Source organism: Melospiza melodia, chromosome 10 (assembly GCF_035770615.1).
Source record: "Melospiza melodia melodia isolate bMelMel2 chromosome 10, bMelMel2.pri, whole genome shotgun sequence".
Lineage (NCBI taxonomy): Eukaryota > Metazoa > Chordata > Aves > Passeriformes > Passerellidae > Melospiza > Melospiza melodia.
In genome coordinates, this window is record NC_086203.1 from 22,500,063 (window position 1) to 22,520,061 (window position 19,999).

Here is a 19,999-nt window from a genome sequence, read left to right on the forward strand (position 1 = left end):
CATTTATAAAAAATGATATTTAAATATTTACTGCTTACTAATGCTTACCAATGGACCTAAACTTTGAACATAAATTTTTGAAACCCTGCTCTTATGTACATGCATTTTAATACATGAAGAGCTTTTAATCCCCCTCCTGCACCTGAGGTACCCAGGCACAGTGAGGCTTTAACAATGCCATTTTACATTGCAGAAAGCTCCATGAAGCATTGAAAGGATGGCACTGCAGGCTGGTCCAGATAAGCAGCACCCACAGCACACTCTGGGGCATGGTTTGAACAGCAATACAGCAGGGCACACACACAGAGACAGACACACACACCAGGCTCCTGCACAGGGCTCTTTACAGACACTCTGTGACTGCAGGCACAGGCTCCTTCAGGAGGGCTGCTCACAGGGCTGCCAGCCCCGTGCACATGACCCTGGCTCTGCTGGAGATGGCATTTCCAAAGGAGCACTGCCAGCTCTCACCAAGCAGCTCTACAAACTAACTGCTCTGTGTCAGGGCAACTTGAGTGTGTGGAGCAGCCTCATGAGTAAAAACTTATCTGGACCCATGAAAAGATGCAACATCAGTATGGTGAGCCACAATATATGAAAAACTGGTTTATCTCTGAAAGATCAGTAGAGATAACATAGATGAACAGAATTATGATATCGAGTACTTTTTGCATCTACCAAGATTTACTCTTCAAGGGACAGAGCTAACAACACCCACATCACAAGCTGTAATTTCAGGAAGCACAGGAAGCAAGTTTTTTGCTCTCTGAGAAATATCAGATAGCAGATCACTCAAATTAGTGAAGTGAAAAGTCTAAGTTCTTCAATCTTACAATTTCTTTGGTTTTAGTGGAAAAACATCAGTTCCAATTGCCTGTAGAACCACATGACTAACCCCTTGCTAGCTTGCATTTGCAGAAAGATCACAGCTTCCTCACGACAATCAGCTAATACCTAAAGTCAAGGCAAATTTTTTTTTCATAAATTCTAATTGCAATTGTTTTATCTAGTGGTTTATTAAAAAAAAAAAAAAAAGTAACACTAGAAAAATCCACTTCATCACTGGAACAGAGAAACCACTGCCAGTTATTTGAAACATTAGATACTGCAGGCATGTATGGAGACCCTCAGCAGAGCCAGGAAGCATCATTAACAAACAAAAACAATATGACATCATCACACACTTTACTGCTTGCCAGCGACAGGCTCAGCTTTGTTTGTACAACTGCTGAGTATCACACTGTTTGCATGTACTGATAAGCCACTCCAGGACCCACAATCCCTCAATGACAACTGACAGAGTTATCTCGAAAGCACAGTTACTACTGTACCATTTCAATTCATTATTTTTGAAAGATACTGTATCTTATAATTACATTTATTTCTTAAAAAGAACTGTTGTGAATTCACTTGCTGGTCTGCAGGCAATACAGGCCACTCTGCTTTTGAGAGCATTGTCCTTTGCAAGTGTTGACTGTGGGCAAGTGACCTTTTGAGGAATTAAAAGTGACCTGCTTCAATTCACAGGCCTTTTGGTCAGAGAAGCACAGTTTTGGGTATTCATTCAAGATTTTCTTCTGGTATGTTTCAACAGAGATAGCCTGTCCTAATTTTAGTCAGGGTATTAACAGAACCTTCCTCAGATCTTCCTATTAACAGCACTAACCAAGGAGCAAAGATTTCCTCTTATTTTCCTTGAACACCAAAGAACTCACAGTTCTTACTAAAACCAAAATTAAGGAGAAACTCTCAGAGTAACACTTATCAAATCTCTCCAGCTTCTGTATGGTTCTGGAATAACCACTAATGCAGCTGCAGGCCTGTCACACAGCACAGCTGGCTCAGTCTCCTGCTGCCTTGTTTGCACCAATGTTCCTATTCAGATTTCCCCACTGACAAAAAAAAGTCAGAAGAGGCAAAAGTTTCCTACAACAGTAAGAGATACAAGGACACACATTTACCTACATGCAGGGTCATACGCTTTTATCAGACTTCAGATTTTAACTGAGTGTTGTTTCTAACCAAGGTAAACAAAACACAAGTGTTTTGTCTAATAGAGATTCTCTTTCAATATTTCATGAAAACTTCTAAACATGTGCAGGGTGTTCAACACCTGACCTGACATTAACCAGCCAGTGCAAGGTTTGCTCAGTTCAGTGCCTTCAGCAAGAATGAGGACAAGGTCAGCTGTAACTCATGGGGAATGCAAACAGCCAAGAAGGTTTCCAAAGACCACCCTTCCCTACAGCACTTTAAAATAAAATAGGATTTTAACAATCAGTCTGAAATAGCTGAGCAAAACAGTCTTGAAAACAAGTGTTGAGGTTAATGAGCAGAGCAAATGAAATATTATCTATTTAAACTGTTATTAGCCACTATTAGCACAGATAGCAAATATGAAGATGTAAAGCTCTGAAATTCTGCTTCTGATCTTTAAAATGTGCAGCCAATATGTCACAAAGAAAAAAGCCACTCAATACACATGTGTGTGTCCTGGAGTTTAACCTTCAGAAAGTGAATCACCTCATGAGAAGAGACACTGGTAGAACATTCCAACCCAGCTTTAAGCCCTTCATTGCATTTATTTTTTATTTCCTTCAGGGAATTGTGTTAATCTATTAATCTGTGATAGTAAATCACTCAAACACCAAGTCATCCATTGGCTTCAACATTGTACCTCCTGAAGATAATCTTTCATTTACCTTCAGCCTTCTCTGTTGGGGCAACCACTCTGCCTTAAATACAGGCGAGTGCTGAAAAAGCACCATGTAATCAGTATCTATCATAAAGGAGATGAAATCAAAATTAACTAGATGCTCCAGAAGAACAATCATCACTATCCAAGGAAACCTGAGACATTGTGAAAGGCAGTTTTAAAAAGAAAAAGCAGTTTTTACAGCTCAAGCAAATTAATAGAAAAGAAGTTAATACAATTCTTTAGAAAGTCGACCCCTGTTTACTCATATTCATTAAGTCCATTGAAAATAATTATGATAAATAGTTCAGCATGCTCCATTCCATTTCTTACTTCTCTATGTTTGCTAATTCCATACTAATTCTTTCTATTCCATTTTGTCTCAAACAAAATCACAAGTTTCCTTGGGGGAGTGGAGAGAGGGGAAGGAAGACAGGGTTGTTGAAGAATTGTAAGCAAGTATGCCAGGAAGCAAAAAGCAAATGCTGCAGATACACAAGAGAAATCCAATAAAAGTGTAACTGTGGGACTATTGTTGCTGCAGAAAAGAGAGTTAATGTGGCACTTCAAGGACTGAAGCCTGAGTGTGGCTTACAAGATCACATCATTCCAAACTGCTACTCAAATTCAATTTCATCTTCTTATGCACCAACCCAAGTGTGTAGCACTTAATTGTAACAGTAAATATGCAGGCATATTTGTGATATTAAAAAAAATTAGATTTTTCTCTCCTTGGGATGAGATCTGAGCTAGCAGGTTGGAACAATCTGGGCAACTATAATATATGCTCAATTAGACCTTCATAACTCCTGAATATTTTATTTTAACACTGGAAGCCTTATTTTAAGGACTAAAAGTATTGCTTTCTGTAATTTCATTCAAGAGAACAATATGGCAGGGGTCACCTTTTAGGAGGGTGTTCCATTTGAAGGCAGAAAATCAAGCACAGAAAAGTTGTTCTAAATCTTAATTGCTAAGAACCAAAAGCAACAGGCAGCTGGACCAGAAGTGCTGACCAACTATTCTCATTTGTACTTTTCTGTTGCCTCCAGTTTCTGACAACCTGTAGGGAACTGCAGGCATTCAGAGCTCAGAATGTTCATTTTGAGGCAATTACAGAGACAAGTTTAAGAGCAAGAAAAAGTACAACTTCATTTTCTGAGGTGGTAAATGCTGGGAACAAGTACAACAGGTGGGAAAATCACCAATTATGAGTGCCTTTTAAAACATGTTGTTTATGGTTCACAGTCCTCAGGCTTCATGGTTATACTCTTTCTTCAGGACACTGATGTGCAAATAAAGATCAAGAGATCCCTCTCATTTTTAAAATTAGATTTGATTCAGACAGAGTGAGTTGGAATCAAGCCTACCCAACATGTTTAACATGCTGCAGTCACCACCTGTCCTGCTCCAGACAAGAGCAAGCACCAGAAGACCTGGTCTGTTGCAAAGTAGATGCAGCAGGCACTTCAACCCAGTGTCCACATCTAGAGCTTAGAAAGCTCTGCTTTCCTCTGGCCTGACTCCTCTTTTGACTGACACTACAGTAGCTGGTTACAAAAAGAGAAAGAAGAGATCACCAAAGTCTTATTGAGCACAGTTCCATGGAGCTGACTCTGAGTGAGATTTTTCTGTGATTAATTAAGTCACATATGCTCCAAGAGGTAGCAAGTTCACTGTACTTGAACTGCTGTCACTGCAACAGCAGGGTTAATAACTGGCATAACAGCTAATCTGACTTTGAAAAACTGATTATTCTCCCAGAACCAACCAAGAAAAATGTTTTTGTTAGAATTAGAGTTTTAGCATGTCCTCCTATTTGTCAGTTATCTTCTCAAACACAGGTGTACCAAACTGCACCACTTATGGTTTGATTTGTTTCTTTTCTATATACCCTCTCAGCATTGTGTTAATGCAGAGTTATAACTCAGGCATTTTGGTCATGAAGCTCAGCTCTGTAAAAAAAAGAGAATCAACATTCAATAAGGAAGATTTTTCAGGCCCCAATGTGTAACAATTGTAAACCTTTGAGTCAGTTTCAAACAAGGGACCTTCAAAAACGCTCCTCCAACCCCCCATAACAGCAACATTGCCACAGCTTTCATTGGAACTGTGTTCAGTGTTTGCCTGTTCAACCACAGACGTGTCTCTGTGAATGCAGAAACCTTTCCTCACCTTTAACGTGGCAGCCAAGCTGGCCATGTGTTCATTGAGAGTGCTCTCCGACTCCTTGTAAGTCAAGCAGGTGAACTGATATTCCTCTGGATCAAAGGCATCTGCTCCCTGCTGCTCCACGTCGTTAGCTACCCCATCATAATAATCCTCAATATCCCCAGGATCCTCATCCTCTTCCTCCTCCTCGCAATTAGGGTCATAATCCTCTTCATTGCTGTCAGAGCCCTGGCTGTTCATGTCCACGGACATCTTAATGCCCTGCCCAACTGCAGACCAGGAAAGCAAGAGCAGCTTCTTTGTTTTCCTCCAAACTTTATCGTTCTTTTGATTTCATCTGAGCTCTGTCTCCTAAGGGAGGAAAAACAGTTTTTTCTGTGCCTAGGAAATTGCAAGAGGTGCCACGTAAACAACAAAGAGGTGATCAAGCAGGTAGGAACAGACCAACCCAAGGGCCCAGTAAAGAGGATTCTGCTGTGCATGTCCCTGGTTTGGATCCATTGTGACTCCTGCAAGTCCAAAGCAAGGCTGCTCCTACAGGACAGGTCCAGATCCTTGGAGATTGGGTTATTACTGCATCCCAGTCCCCAGTGCAGGCCCCCTGACCTCTGACATTTGGAAACTGGCTGCACAACCTTCACTACAGATCTTCTCAGAGAAAAAAATGAATTTATGACAAAGTTCTTTATCAACAGCCTGCAATGCTGCAGCATCCTATCTATTTAATTAACAGGAAAAACACAAACCCCTTACCTATGGCCATAGTAGGCAGAAAGGCAACCTGTGATGTCCTGTGCAAACCTGTGATATTCTGTACAAATCCATATTGCTCCAGAAACACAGACATTAAGTGAGACTTAGGAAAATAAGAGCAGCAAACAGATCTCTCACATGCACACAATTTAACAGTCTTCAATATCATCTCAAAAGAAATTGTGAAGCTAGTTCATCCCTTTAAATTCGTTCTACTGGATGTGATGTGGCTTGGACCTTATATCTGAAGGGGGAAATAAAATTATTATTTATTGCCTTCTCAAGATATACTTCTTACCTTTTGAATGTACAAATTTATGCTCAGGTGTTGATAGCTGTTATTGAAGAAGAATAAGAACAGCTAACTTTTTTTTTTAAGATTCTCACTTGTTTTGGAAAATTCACACATCTGATACTTATCTGAACTACAAATCTTCTGCTTGTGTAACTGAGCCATATGAATTTGAGCTCTAAAAGATTCAGCAGTAAAGCATGAATCAACCTTGAATTATGGTCATCTCATACTTAGTCGTAAATTTCCATTTAACCAAATTATTTAGTTTAGAGAGAATATATTAAATACAGAAGAATTAAAACAATGCTGTGACTACATTTTACATATAAAAACATATATTAAAATCAAAGCTCTGTTTTCCATAAGCAAGCATGTACAGCATGTATTTGGTTCCTTAAAAACATTCCCATTCTGCATGACAATGTTGTCAGCTCTGCCACTCAAATATATTCCCTCAGTACTGCAATTTGTAGCTGCTGGGGAAACCATAATCAAGCTTTGATAATCCTGACTTTAGAGTACAGGAAATCTCAACCACAAATTTTCATTCTTTTTCCTCAACTCTTTTTTTTTTTTTTTTCTGTTTCCAGTCACTTGACCAGGCAGCAGAGAATAACGAGTAAGAGATGTGATGTACAATAAGATGTGATGTACAATTCATTGGAGGGGCTTCAGTGATTTCAGGAGATACAAACCTCCAGAGAGGCTGAAGACTAGTACCTAATTAAATTACCTCCTGAATTCTGGTCTTCATTCCTTTCATTTGCCTCTCGATTCCTTAGCTATCCACAGCACAGAAACAATTTATAGCACTGCTTTCCACAGGACTTCAGAGGAACAGACACAGTCTCTCCATACTGGAAGGAGACAGATGTGGAATCTGATTTGGCAGACACAGGGCAAACCCTCATCCTTCCCTCTACCTGCTTAGAGTCTGGGCTTAATCTGCACTGACACTGAGCTCTTGCATAAAAGGAGTAATGGATCTTGACCTGCTAAAACTTAGGTTAAAATAATTCCTTATTGAGCCTCTAACCCCAGTGTGGGCCATCAACAGCCCAGAGTGCAACAACAACTGAGCAAGTCTCACAGGCCAGGGAACTTCTCAAACTCACTCAGATCATTCCACACTCCAGAGAGAGAAAATACCCATGAAAACACTGGGCCCTCTGCTATTCCAACACATGGCAAGTCACACCCAAGCACTGAGATGTTTGTAGAACAGGGGGCTGCCCAGTAGCTCCCAGTTGCACACCAGTCCCTGGGGAGGGGCTCAGAGGAGGGCAGAGACGTCTCTCTGTGCCACTGGCACAGTTCTGTGAGCAATCAGAGGAACTGTTTGCACAGGAAAGGGACACATGGATTTATCAAGCAGAAAAGAGTCTGCAGAACTGGGTGACTTCTGTCCCAAGATTCAAGGAAAGAGCTCACTTCCAGCACAACTGGACACCACTGACACAGGTGAAGGGAAAGGAAGCATAAAGAACATGCTCTGTGGACAAAGCAAAGCAGGGTCCTTGGAAAACCAGGAATAATCTCTCCTCATCTATGCTCCGCCCAATGCCCAAATCAAACTCTCTGAATACAAAGACAAGGCAGAGCTACTACTTGATAGCACTAATTTTTAAGACAATAAAGATGTTAAGCTCAAAAGATAGGGTCAAAAAAGCCAGGTTTATTTAGATTAAATAATGACCATAGCTCCCAAGACCAAATTATAAATTTTTAAACCATACTTAGATCACTTTCCAATCCAAGGGAGGATGATCTCCTCCTTAACCACCTTAATCCAAGATACTCCTGTATCTTCACTAACACTGATACAATTTAGTCACCTCTCTTGCTCCAGTCTCTTGCAGGAACTCCTAAACATACCCACCCCTACCCTCTGCTATCTATCACCTCCAACAGTGCCCTTTCCCTGACTCCTGCTTTGCAACACAATTCTTAACAAGGTCTTTTGAAACAAAATGCCTTCCACCCTGCCACCACACTGTGATTCCACTAGTCCAACTACATCTCTCTTTTTATCCCTATCCTTGTGGGATTCCTCTAATAACTCTTTTGGTGGAGACTCCTCCAATTGGAGAATGCTCCTCCTCTTTTTCTGTTGATATTTCACAACCATTTCATACGGTTTTATCTTCTTTCACCTCTTTATTTATCTGAAACAGAGAAAGTGCAACTTAAGTCTGCTTCCTGGACTCCTTATCCATGTAACCTTTAGACAGGCCAACACTCTTCCTTTTCCCTGAAACCATCCACAGCCTCAGCTCCATGCTGGCCATCAATGCTAACTGCATCTTCATCTGTGCCACCCAAACCTATAACTTGTGGCTCATCCCCAGCTGCTTCCTCATATATGCAGTGCACACCTCGCTGTTCCTTCTCCACTGTTTTTTAGGGAGGAATTCTTCATCCAAGACTGAGAAACCAGAAGATGCCTGACACTTTTCACCACAGATGACTCTGCAGGGACCCCCTTGCAGCTGTGCCACCCTTCCCCAGGGACAAACCTGCTCTCCTTCCTCCTGCCAGCCTCGGTTCACACTCCCACGGCTGCCTTGTCTTTGCCACCTCACCCATTTCACTCCTGCCCTTCCTAACCTACCGTCACTTTAACAAGTTGTTTTACGGGTACCTGCGTATTCCAGGGCACCTCCGGGCTGGGGCACCCAGCGCGTTTAAACTACCCCGGCTCCATTCTCTCGGAACGGGAGCGGAACGCAGCCCCCGGCCCGTCCCGCACACCGGAGCGCCGCAGGCTCGGGGGAGGGCAGAGCGGGAGAGGAGCCGTGCGGGGAGCCCGGGCGGCGGCGGGGCCAGGAGAGGCCCCCGCACGGCCGCCCAGAGCCCGAGAGCTCCGGGCTGCGGCTTCTACCGGGGCGGAGCACCGAGCTCAGCACCGGGCACGGATAAGCGGCCCCGCATCCCTCCCGCCGGGCCCGCCCCAGCCCCGGCGCGGCCGGGCCCCGCACTTACCGGGCGGGCGGCGAGAGCGGCGCCCCGGGCTCCCTCTGCGCGCCGGAACCGCCGGGCCCGGTGCGTCACCTCCGCCGGGCGGGGCGGGGCCGGGCCGGGCCACGGCGCTGGGCCGGGGGGGAGCGGCCGAACCACTGCGGGTGTGCGGGGGGAGGCGGCCCCGCGGGCTGAGGAGCGGCCCCCGGGCCGGGCGCGGCCGGTGACAGCGCCCAGTGGCCGCGCCGGGAGCGGCCCCTCGCACCGCCGCCGCCCCGGCCCGCCCCGCGCCCGCTTCCCGGCGTGCTCCGCACTGGGCTAAAGGTCGCGGCGCGGAGGGGACAGCATTGGCTCGGCGGGGACGCAGCGTCCCGACCCCGGTCCCGGTCCCGGTCCTCACCCTCCACCGCCGCCGCCGCCATGGCAAAACAGCCGCAGCCCATCAGCCCCTTGAAGAACTTCTTCGCTGGCGGTTTCGGGGGTGTCTGCCTGGTGTTCGTGGGGCACCCGCTGGACACCATCAAGGTAAAGTTGCGCGGGGCGCCCGGGAACGATGGGGCCGCCGGTGCTCGGTGCGTTCGGGGCACCGGGATGTGGAACTACAGCTCCCGGCAGAAACTGCGCGGGAGCGGCGCGGGTCCCGGTGGGCGCTATGGCAGAACTACAGCTCCCGGCAGGCACTGCGCGGGGGGCGGGGCTCGGTGCCGCCGCGGGGAGGCTGCGCTGGGCCTCTGAAGGGCGCCCCCTGGCGGCGCGGCGGCCGGGCGTGTGGCGGTGCCGGTTCTAGTGAGAAACCGGGAAAAGAGCGGCGGGGAAAGAGCCCCGGTGCTCCCGGTGCTGGAAGGAGATGGGAGCTGGGATGCGCCCGCCAGCCCCCTCCCGCGGCGGGACCCCGCGCCCTTGCTCCAGGGGGAGGCCGGGAGTGACCCTATGGTGTCTACGGAGCTGGGGTCCTCATCCGGACGTTGTCCCAGCAATTAATTAGTTAAATACATTCACTACTCATTACATTAAAATTCAACCTCTTCTCTTCTGCAAAGGGCTAAAATGATGTCAGTTTTTCTATCATGACCTTCAGGTCCAGTCACAAAACATACTCCATAATAGCCAGAGGTGTTCTGTCAATTAAAGTTGAGATTGTAATATTTAATAAAATAATGTTTTCCTTTCCCTCTTACTAGGTCAGACTGCAAACCCAGCCTAAGCCACAGCCTGGCCAGCCCCCACTCTATTCTGGGACCTTTGACTGCTTCAGAAAGACTCTTGTTGGAGAGGTACTGTGACACCTGCCAGATATATCAATTGTTTCTGTACATTCTATGTGTGGAATCCTACAGAGAAAGCCTACAGTTCCTAGGTTGTCAGTTAAATTGATTCTAATTAACATTTTTAAGCAGATTACAAAGCTTGGGGAATACTTAGCATACACGTGCTCCTGGTACGTGTATCTTTGTTTTGCTAAGAAATGTTTTGGGTTCAAAATAGCATGATATTAACTAATGTCTGAAGTTAGACTGGAGTAAATGTTGGCAGTTGTTTTTTGGCCTTTGGATTTTGCAGGTATTTTGAGTCATCTCTGGAAATTCTAAAATGGATAATGACTTTTCTTGTTACAAGCAGTACTTTAACTTTCTTCTATAAGGTGTTATGCCACCTGTGAGAAAGCAGAGGATCTTTAATTTATACAGTTTTTTACATTTTTCTTTTTTTGAGAGCAGAGTGTCAATTATAGTAGTTGTTGAACCTTCTCTAGAAGGTGGACACTGTTTTTTACTCCTGAATCATCATGATCATGTTGTTGAGCTAGTCTGTTTTGTTTTTAAAGGCACACAGCTTTGATTTAAAGTCTTTAATTGACAGATAGTCAAATTTTCTGCTTTTTAAGTTTTCCCAGCAGCTATTTACCATTTGGAAATTATGACTGTAAAGCCCAGCTGTTTATCTGCTTGTCTGAAGTCTCATTTCTAAGTGCTGGATCTTGTTAGGTAACTCCCTGTTCAATGAAAGATCTGCCTCAAAATCTGAAATCTCCTTCCATTGTGGTATTAACAGGTGGTTATATAACCAAAGCAAATCTTGTTTGCCTGGTCTCTCCCACAAAGGAGTGGAATGCTGTGCCAGCTCTGAATCCCTGGCAGTTTTTAACACCCCTGCTGCAGCACGGACGTCAGAGCTGAGCCATAATAACAGCCTTGTGATGGGGAGTTCAAAAGCACTGCTGCCTCTCCACTCCTACTCAATACTCATCCATTCCTGTGAGGAAAACTACTCACCCTCTCTGCCAAGGCCTCTTGCTTCCCAGTGCCCAAGGGGAGCTTGAGCAGCAGTGCCTGATCTCTCAGCCAGGCGCAGTTTCATGGCAGAGCCAGTTGTGCCTGTAAGACTTCAGCAGGTACTGGGATGAGCTGGTTTATTGGGACAGAGGGAAGAAAGGGGTGCAGAGACCAGCAAATATTTAATTTATGTGCCTAGCCTTTATCTAGGAAGATAACTCTCCTTTTTATTGGACAAAGTTCAATTTAAAGGCAAGATAAGTGAAATAAATACAGCTGCTGGGGTCTGCATTAGAACTTTTTCATATGTGGAGTCTATGGAAGGAAACATCAGGAATGTGATGTTGTGTGGGGGAAAAGTTTGGATTTAGGGTAGGAAACAAAAAAAAAAAAAATTGCTCTTGAGTCTGTCCCAAAGTGAATTCATGTGGGGAGTGAAGGAATTCCAGTTGCTCTCCCTGGCTCTTTCTTGAGTTGAAGAGTGAATTCATTTCAGCATTCTCAGGTTCAGTGTCAGGATTTTACACTACTGCATTTAACAAGTTACCAATAAAACACAGGTGCATTTCTGTGTGCAGCTGACAGTGTTCTCTCTTGACATACTCTATTAAGGCTCTTATTCAGGGGGCTTTTACCTTCACTTCCCATGCTTGAGATGAACATGCAGGTGATGAGTATTGCTCTAGAAGGGCATCAGTGGTGCCAGGGTTTCCCAGGAAGGATAACTTTCCTCTGCAGCAGTCCCTGAGCCTCAGCTAAACACGTATAACTGCAAATGAGCAATAAGCCCCTTCATTCCTCTGATCAATTTGGCTGTTAGATAGATCCTATCCTGGATTGTTGCCTTTCCCTTCTCAACAAGCTGAAATGTGTGCAAAGTTTATGCCAAACCAATAATTCCTGTGATAATGTTTCTTGCAGGGAGTCCAAGGCTTATACAGAGGAATGGCAGCTCCCATCATCGGGGTGACACCCATGTTTGCTGTGTGCTTCTTTGGGTTTGGCTTGGGGAAGAGACTCCAGCAGAGGAATCCTGACGATGTTTTGACGTGAGTTCCTGCTTGATCAGACGGTTGGGAAAGGCATCCTGAGGCTGCACTGTCACACGTTGAGCTGTGGTGTAAATTGGTGTCTTCTCCTAGGTTATAAATATAGTTCTGAAAGATAAACCACTCATGTTTTAATGCTTCTGGAAGCGTGGGAGTGATAGCACAGGCTAAAACAGGCGCTGTGTGGGCAGGTGAGATGCAATTCCCTCTCTACGCAAGAAGGAGCCACGGAGGAACAATTCCGGTGTGGATGAGCACAGTGAGAGTTATGTAATGATTGCCTGCCAGCAGGCTTGCTGTTAACAGAAACTATGGGAGCAATAAATTCATGGTCAAGCATGAATTGATAGCATTCACAGCCCTGATTCTCCTTTCCCTGTTAGTTATGAGTCTTCTTGTGGCCCTTCATTAGGATGTGAAAACAGCCATAAAAATGTTTTATTATTATTTCTGGAAAGAGGTGTTTATGAGCAGCCCTCCTCTCAGGCGTGTCTGACCTTCAGAAACAGCAATAGGAAGCTCAGAAAAGTTGGTGGGGCTTTCTATAAGCCAACCTGTGCATGAAGAGAGCCCCCCAGCCATAAAGTACTCCTGTAATGGGTTTGCCAAGCTGTGATTTACAGCTCCACAGGGACTGGGCTGTAGCTTAGCAAGATTTTATCCCATTATTTGTGTGCTAGGTAGGAGCTCTGTCAGAAAGCAGGAGCCCATCATGTAGAGCCTACTTGGTGGGGTTTTGGTTTCTGTTGGAGTCTTGTCTGCACAGGGCTGGTGTGAGCACAGCTGGCCCTGCAGCACAAGCTGCTGCCAACAGAGCTCCCATTGCTCAGGGGGAAGCAGTGCTGAGGTGCTGGGGAACTCTCACTTACCCTCTTTCACACCATGGCAGTGTCCCCATGCAGGCAAGACTGAAGGGAAAAGCCAGGGCAACAGTAGGGATTGAACAACAAATGCACCATGAAGTTACACCCAGCAGCTTCATCACCTCAGTGCCTTGTGTTTTATACACGTGGTGCCAACAGAAAGTTTTAAGGAGCAAGTTGAGAAGGACAGTGTAGTTTTTTGAGTCTTTATGTAGAATTCCTCTCAAGCAGAGCAGTGGAAAAGAACAAATGGTGTATGTAGTGTCACTGTGCTCAGCTGTGCTGTTCTGTGGGTGCAGACCTGACTCAGTGAAGGTACAGTGAGACCCAAAAATAAAGGTCAGGCTCCCAGTGCTGTGGTTATGGGTCTAGAGGCAGGCTGGATGGTTGTATTTCCCATGCTGATTTTGAAGGGAAGTTGTGGAAGGAAGAAGATGGAGAGAAACCTGAGGAGCCCATCCTGCCTTTTCTGGGGCTGAATAATCCCAAGGTGAGCTAAAAACCTCTAAACTTAGTTTGAGTAGGAGGTGTGGAGTGGGAAGGGAGGTCTGAATGGTCTGGAAGATATCATGGGAATTAGAGAAAAGTGTAAGACTTAGAATAGAATGCCATCTCTTGGGCAAGTGCAGAGAAGTGGAAGGTGTGGAATTTGATTAAATTGAGATGTTAAGTCATCTTACTAGGGGAGGTAGTATGAGGCTGGATGTAAAGATAGTTTTGTGATGGAGAAACTCAGCTTGTTTAAGGGATTTTTGTCATGGGACTTTGCCACTCAGCAGGTGCAGAATGTGTGGGATAGTGGCAGGTTGGTAGGACAGACTCGACTTTGGGAGGGTTTTGGAAAGGAGGCTTCTGGCTGCACAAGCAGGAGTATCTGTGTGGAATCTGAGGTCACTGAGAAGAGTATGGGGGACTGGAGGAGGAAGAGACTGAAGTGAAAGGGAATGAAAATGAATGGGGAATGCTACAGCAAAAAATGTAAGTAGAAGGGGTATTAGCAAGTAGAATGGATGTGAAGAGCTGAGTTGTGGTTGCTGTAGGAACCAGTGCTTTGAGTCCTGGAGATCTTAAATGTTTAGCTCTGCACTGACAAGGCACTTCTGCACTGATAAAAGCAGTGTTTGCATTTCAAATTCCACTGATGTGGAACAGCATCACCTGGGGATGTAGGGGTCTTTCTGCCCTTCATTTCCTGTGTGCTGTGTTGTGTTAGGGTCTTTTCTCTTTCCTTGGGGCAGATATCCTCAGCTGTTTGCTGCTGGCATGTTGTCAGGAGTGTTCACAACAGTAATCATGGCTCCAGGAGAGAGAATCAAGTGCCTTTTACAGGTAAGGCATTGGATGGTGGTGATGGGAATTTAATTTTAGGGGTCTTGTCTTTCCATAGCAGGAATTTCTTTGGTTAGTGCGTTTATTCTCTTCTAGTTTTTGACAGGACTGAGACAACTATCATTTAATGCAGCTGTCATGAAGAAGCATTAAACAAACCCACCATGACAGTATCAGTACACACAGCAGTAATTGCTCTATTCATTTTACACAGCCCAAGCTTTATGCTGTGGGACACTCCATGAGGCATCCATGGGTGCCTCAGTCCACTACAAAGTATGGAAAAGTCAAATTTTTCAGAATGAAACTTTTCCTTAAAAAAATGGTGTAAACCTGCTAGATCATGAGACTCCTTCTGGTGTAAAGAATTCCTGTTACCTTGACAGTTCCCATGCAGAGCTAAGGAATGCATTTCCAAGCAGTGTTCTGACATTTGGGTGGCTGTTAGCTCTGCACCTCCTGCGGGGGTTTGAAAGTATTGTTGGAAAATGCAAACCTGAACAAATGAAATGCCATCTTTAGCAGGTGTGGGAAGCTCTGCTTGCTTCAGACTGTGTTGAACTCTGTTAATACAGTGATGGGTGGTCACATGTTGGTTCTGACAGACAGGATATTATCGTGGGAGATTTTATACAAATGGTTTGAATTTCACTATTTGAAGACTACTTTTTGTCGGTGTGGAATTACCTAAGTGACTTGAGTTATTTCAAACTTATACTGTGGAAAAATAAAGGAGAATCTGTTCTCTGCATGGAGCAGTAACCACAGCCTCAGCTTCAATGTGAGGGCTGCTCAAGTGAGGCAGAACTCCCTAGGCAGGAGCGTGTGCTCCTTCCTCTCTGGAAACACATATGAGGAATGATTCTGCATCGAGCAGAAAGCTTCAGTGGTCAGAAACTCTCACTTTAACCCTGCAGATCCAGGCAGCTACAGGTGAAACCAAGTACAGTGGCTCCCTGGACTGTGCCAAGCAGCTGTACCGCGAGTCCGGCATCCGCGGCGTGTACAAGGGAACCGTGCTGACCCTCATGCGAGGTGAGGGACAGGGCTGGCCCATCCCTGCTGGATGACAAACCTGACACAGGATGGGAGATTTCACTGTCCCTTTAGGCAGTTGGAGGGGCTGTGTCACCCATTTTCTTTTTTTTTTTTCTTTTTTTTTTTTTTTTTTTTTCAGTCTGCAGAGCTACTCCAGTGCCTCAAAGGGCCTGAGAAATAAACATGAGATTCTCAGTGGGTGAGGAAGAGATTAGATGACAAGGATCAGAGGGATATAGGAAGTAATTAAGATCTGAGAAGCCAAGAGGAATGAGAGACTTCAGGAGAGGAGCAGAGAGAACAAAGAGAAGAGAAAAATGCAGAAGTGGGCTTTTTAAAAAAATTATTTTCTTCTTTTTTTCTTCTTTTTTTCTCCTTGAGAGAAAGATTGTGCCTGTCTGTTACTGTTGCTGTATAATACTGACTGCTTTAAAATGCGTGGTGGCAGCAGCTATGCTTTCTACCCTTTTGAGTCTGGGTTATTTTGAACTGGGATGTCATGACCCCTCTCTCAAATACAATAACAACTAAGTAATTGTGCCAGACTCAGAATCCTGTATGTATTTTAGTAATTCCCTTTTGAAAAACTGAAATTTCTGTATTTTGTTACTTCAGTTTAGGAATTGATTCTATCCTCTGCTTCTCACACAAGTGTAGCAGCCTGCAGTGTAACTCTGGCAGTGTCCCTAGATAGGGGCTGGTTCTCCAGTTTAGATATGGGATAAGAATAGGCTGTGGGAGTAGCTTAAAAAAAAACCAAAACAAGACCCATCATGTGTAGAAAAAAATTCCCAAATAGAATCATTAGAATTAATAGTGTGCAAAATTCATGAAGTTCCTGCGCTGCTGTGATGTGCTGTGCAGAAATTTGGACAGTTTAGAGCTGTCTCATCATTAGTGTAATGTAACCAGGTTACAGCCTGGCTTGAAAGGCTGCTGACAGAAAAGTTATTTCCCAGTTCTTGCCATTAGCACCTGCTCTCCATGGGAAAGTTCAGCCTCCTCTGTCTAAAGCAGCAGAAGATTTTTATTTTGTTTGTAGAAGGGGTTCAGAGAAAAAAAATCTGTGTGTACTTAGTGGTGCTGCTGGGCTGGCATGGGGCTGGGGTGCCTCTGGGCTTCCTTTGGTTTCCCACTCCTCAGAGCCTTTGCTGTTTACCCACCAGACGTCCCGGCCAGCGGAATGTACTTCATGACGTACGAGTGGCTGAAGAACATTCTGACCCCGCAGGGAAAGAGGTCAGTGAAATCTCACAGGCACCACTCTCTGCACTTCCCAGGCACTGCTGATTCATCTCCCAGCTACAAAGAGATTTACAGCTGGATCATCTGAACAAATTTAAAAAAGAAAAAAATGGTTGCTCATCTAGTGAGTTGAACTGGTTTGGTCTGGGGTTAGCTGACAATTAAAATAATATTCTGAGTTTCCCTCAGATTCCAGTTTGGATCTTATTAGCCAAGTAAGGAATACTTAAAGTAGTTTCAACCCTGTATGCTCACAAAATCCTGGGGTGCTTTGCTGGATTTTTTTGGGGGTTTGGTTGGTTGGTTTGGTTTTTGGGGTTTTTTTGCCACAGCATATGTGTGTGTGTGCTGCTGAACAAAAATATTTGAATCTTTAGAGTGGAGTTGGTCCATCTTGGAAAGGTTGCTCAGATACTGCACTGTGTCTGTCTGCAGCATTGTGCTGCCTTCTGGCTGCCAGCCAGGCTGTCTTTTTGATTGTCACCTTAGTCAAAACAACGAGTTTGACATTTTTCTCCTTTTTAAATCATTTTTTCACTTTTTCCTCCCACCCCACTCTGATCCTGCCACAGTGTGAGCGACCTCAGTGTGCCTAGGATCCTCTTTGCTGGAGGCCTGGCTGGGATCTTCAACTGGGCAGTTGCCATCCCACCAGACGTGCTGAAATCACGTTTCCAGACTGGTGAGTTGCATTCCAGGGTGTCACAGCCACACTCCTGTGGTGCTCCTGGGATTGGGCTGGGCAGGGATGGAAGGTCTTGAGACAAGTGCATGAAAAACCCAAGGGTGTTCCTAGCATTCTACTTGGTTTCCTCACAAATTTTTGGCACATCAGGCTGCACTGCTCTGTTTCTGCCTCCTTGGTAATATAATGGTCTTGATTTGAGGTACCTGATTTGAAACCTAAGCATAGAACTCATAATAATAGAATTGTCATAGCAGTTTTGTCACAAATGTAATTCTTTGAGAGGTTTTATTATTTCACTTCAGACATAATTGTATAAATTGTAGCCTGTGCTATCTGCAGTTCATAGTAACAGGGTGTGACTTGCTGAGAGCATTGCTTTTGGACTGGCAGCTCTGCTCTTTAATGTCTGTGGCCTAATTACAGTTAGGATGACCCCAGACCTTGTGCTTCAGCACAGTTTGACAGGTTTTTCCTTGGTTTCTCTGCCAGTCCTGTCAATGAATATTTTTGTTAAGGCTCCCCATGGTCTCTGTGGACTCAGCTCTCCACTGGACAGTGACCATTTTTTTTTTAGTCACAAATCATGATAATCAGTGCGGGAAACCTCATTTATTTTTCTCTGAGCAATGGCTGCTGTGGTTGTTTGTACCATACCAAGGGCTGAGAGGGAAACCCATCACAGCTTTGTTCCACTGAGCCAGTCCCCAGTGTTGCTGTGTGGGTGATGTGGGTTCATGGTGGTTCTGTTTAACTGGGCTGATCTGTGGACTACCTCTTCAGAGGGCTGACAGAGGCAGAATTTCCCAGGGCAGTGTCAGAAGAAGGAAGAAACTGTGTTTTGAGTAGAGTAGCTTTTAAAAAACACCTCAGCATAATCATGTAACATCAGCATTGGAACATCCTGTGCTTTTCTTTTGAAGTCTGTTGGTGTTGTTGGCTGGGGCGTGTGATAGGATCATTTTCTTATTAACCAGCTTCATCAGTTTTTGTATCTGACATTCCTATCACCTCAGTGCAGCTCTTGGGAGAGCTGTGATCAGCAGTGCAAGTAACAGCTCAGTCTTCCAACCCTGACAAAAGTTACTCTCCTTTCTTCCCTGCCTGCAATGACTTGATGATGTGGTTGTGGTGGGCACCTAATTTCTGCTCACTGAGCCTTTGCTGAGCTCTCTTGTCTGTTTGCTGTAGCAGTGTGAACCTCTAGAAAACCCTGGGCTGTTACCTATGGCCCATCCTTCAGCCCTCACCACTGCCACACATCTGGGCTAACATTTGTGCATCCCTTTCAGCTCCTGCAGGAAAATACCCCAATGGCTTTAGGGATGTGCTGAGGGAGCTCATCAGAGAGGAGGGAGTTGCATCTCTGTACAAGGGCTTCACAGCTGTGATGATCAGGGCCTTTCCTGCCAACGCGGTGAGTGCGCCGGGACCCCGGCGGGGCTGGGGACGTGGTGCTCACAGTGAGTGTTTGCAGTCTGGAGGGGACACAACTGCACCATTCCAGAGAGGTTCTTGTCACTGCAGGTACTTCTGACTGTTGGCGTCCAGACTGTAAAACTATGCTTTAATCTAGGAGCAACAAGTAAATCTTTCTTCAAAGCTTTGCATGAAAGCTCTGTGTTGAATTTTTCTGATAGTTTTTAGCTATTGGTTGTACATCCAGCTGTAGAAGATGGAATAAGTTTGGACTCACTTTCCCTTCAATAAATAATGAGCCTAACAGAGGCAAAGCTCAGCCTTTGTGTGGAGGGATACAGTAGAATTCTTGCTTCTGGGTTAAGACTTTTTTTTGTCCTCTTCCTCCTTCCATATAAACCACATTAGATGTTCATAGTGCAGCAGTTCAAAAGCCTTGCTTGAAAGAGATTTTTAGAATCCTTATTTGTTCTGTGTTCTCTTTTCCAGGCATGTTTTCTCGGTTTTGAAGTCGCTATGAAGTTTCTTAACTGGGTTGCACCTGGTCTATGAAGACTGGGAAGTCTGGAAACGAGAGAGGAGAAGGAAGAGAGTGCAAATCTGCCTCACAGGAATAAATTAATGATCACTTAAAATTTCAGGAGTAATTGTTTGCCTAATACCTTTTTGCCTTTCTCACATTCTTTAGGTGGTGCTATGTGCCAGTCAGAAATGCAAGCTGTAACTCTGACAGAGTTGGTGAGGAGCTAGGGGTGACAAATCCTCTGAGCCAACCGCAGCAGTGACACTGCTAACACACAGCTGTCACTATCACACGTGCTACCTTAAGTACTTCCTCATGGAAGAAGGGGACACATCTTAAAATGTAGTTCTTTATTTACTGAAGAAACATGTAGCATTAATGCTGAAAAACCTCCTTAAAATAATTTTTTGGCAGCCATGTACTTAACTCTCAGGGCATAAGTCAGCAGCTGCACATGGTTGTGTGTGCAGGCAATGTCAGGCAATGTTCTCATCTCCTGTAGTTTGTCACTTGTGGCTGTTTCTGTGTTAACACTGGTTTTAATCTCCTGTGCATGTGCAGCAGCAAACACAGCTCAGCAGGGGAGGCAGAGCTATGTCCAGTGGGTTGAGGGGTGATCCAGGTACCATATCAGGTCCTGCACACTGATCTTTTCTGTGGAACTAGGACACAAAATGCATTATGTTTAACATTTGTACTAAG

General features: G+C 44.9%; 2 protein-coding genes across 3 annotated transcripts in view; one reads left to right on the plus strand and one right to left on the minus strand.

The window, feature by feature from the left end:
• The window catches only part of ARIH2 (ariadne RBR E3 ubiquitin protein ligase 2), a 34,930-nt gene extending 25,959 nt beyond the window's left edge, over positions 1–8,971 (minus strand). For both annotated transcript variants that reach the window (XM_063164879.1, XM_063164878.1), the window contains exons 1-2: positions 8,898–8,971; positions 4,871–5,218 (exon numbers count right to left, since the gene is read on the minus strand). In XM_063164879.1, coding sequence (XP_063020949.1) covers positions 4,871–5,119 — 249 coding nt within the window. In that variant the 5' untranslated portion in view covers positions 5,120–5,218; positions 8,898–8,971. The remainder of the gene's footprint in view (positions 1–4,870; positions 5,219–8,897) is intronic.
• Positions 8,972–9,202: 231 nt separating this feature from the next.
• On the plus strand, positions 9,203–19,409 carry SLC25A20 (solute carrier family 25 member 20). Its single transcript, XM_063164880.1, has 9 exons — positions 9,203–9,398; positions 10,055–10,147; positions 12,068–12,195; positions 14,297–14,387; positions 15,305–15,422; positions 16,592–16,664; positions 17,243–17,352; positions 18,648–18,772; positions 19,264–19,409. Exons 1-9 carry the CDS (start codon positions 9,294–9,296, stop codon positions 19,324–19,326), a joined length of 906 nt encoding a protein of 301 aa, XP_063020950.1. The 5' UTR covers positions 9,203–9,293; the 3' UTR covers positions 19,327–19,409.
• The last annotated feature ends 590 nt before the right edge of the window (positions 19,410–19,999 follow it).

Bases quoted from the DNA above. Each gene is read 5' to 3' on its own strand.
- SLC25A20 (XM_063164880.1), top strand. From the start codon at position 9,294: ATGGCAAAACAGCCGCAGCCCATCAGCCCCTTGAAGAACTTCTTCGCT. The intron at 9,399-10,054 runs GTAAAGTTGCGC...CCCTCTTACTAG, and splicing joins ACCCGCTGGACACCATCAAG to GTCAGACTGCAAACCCAGCC. The intron at 12,196-14,296 runs GTGAGTTCCTGC...TCCTTGGGGCAG, and splicing joins AATCCTGACGATGTTTTGAC to ATATCCTCAGCTGTTTGCTG.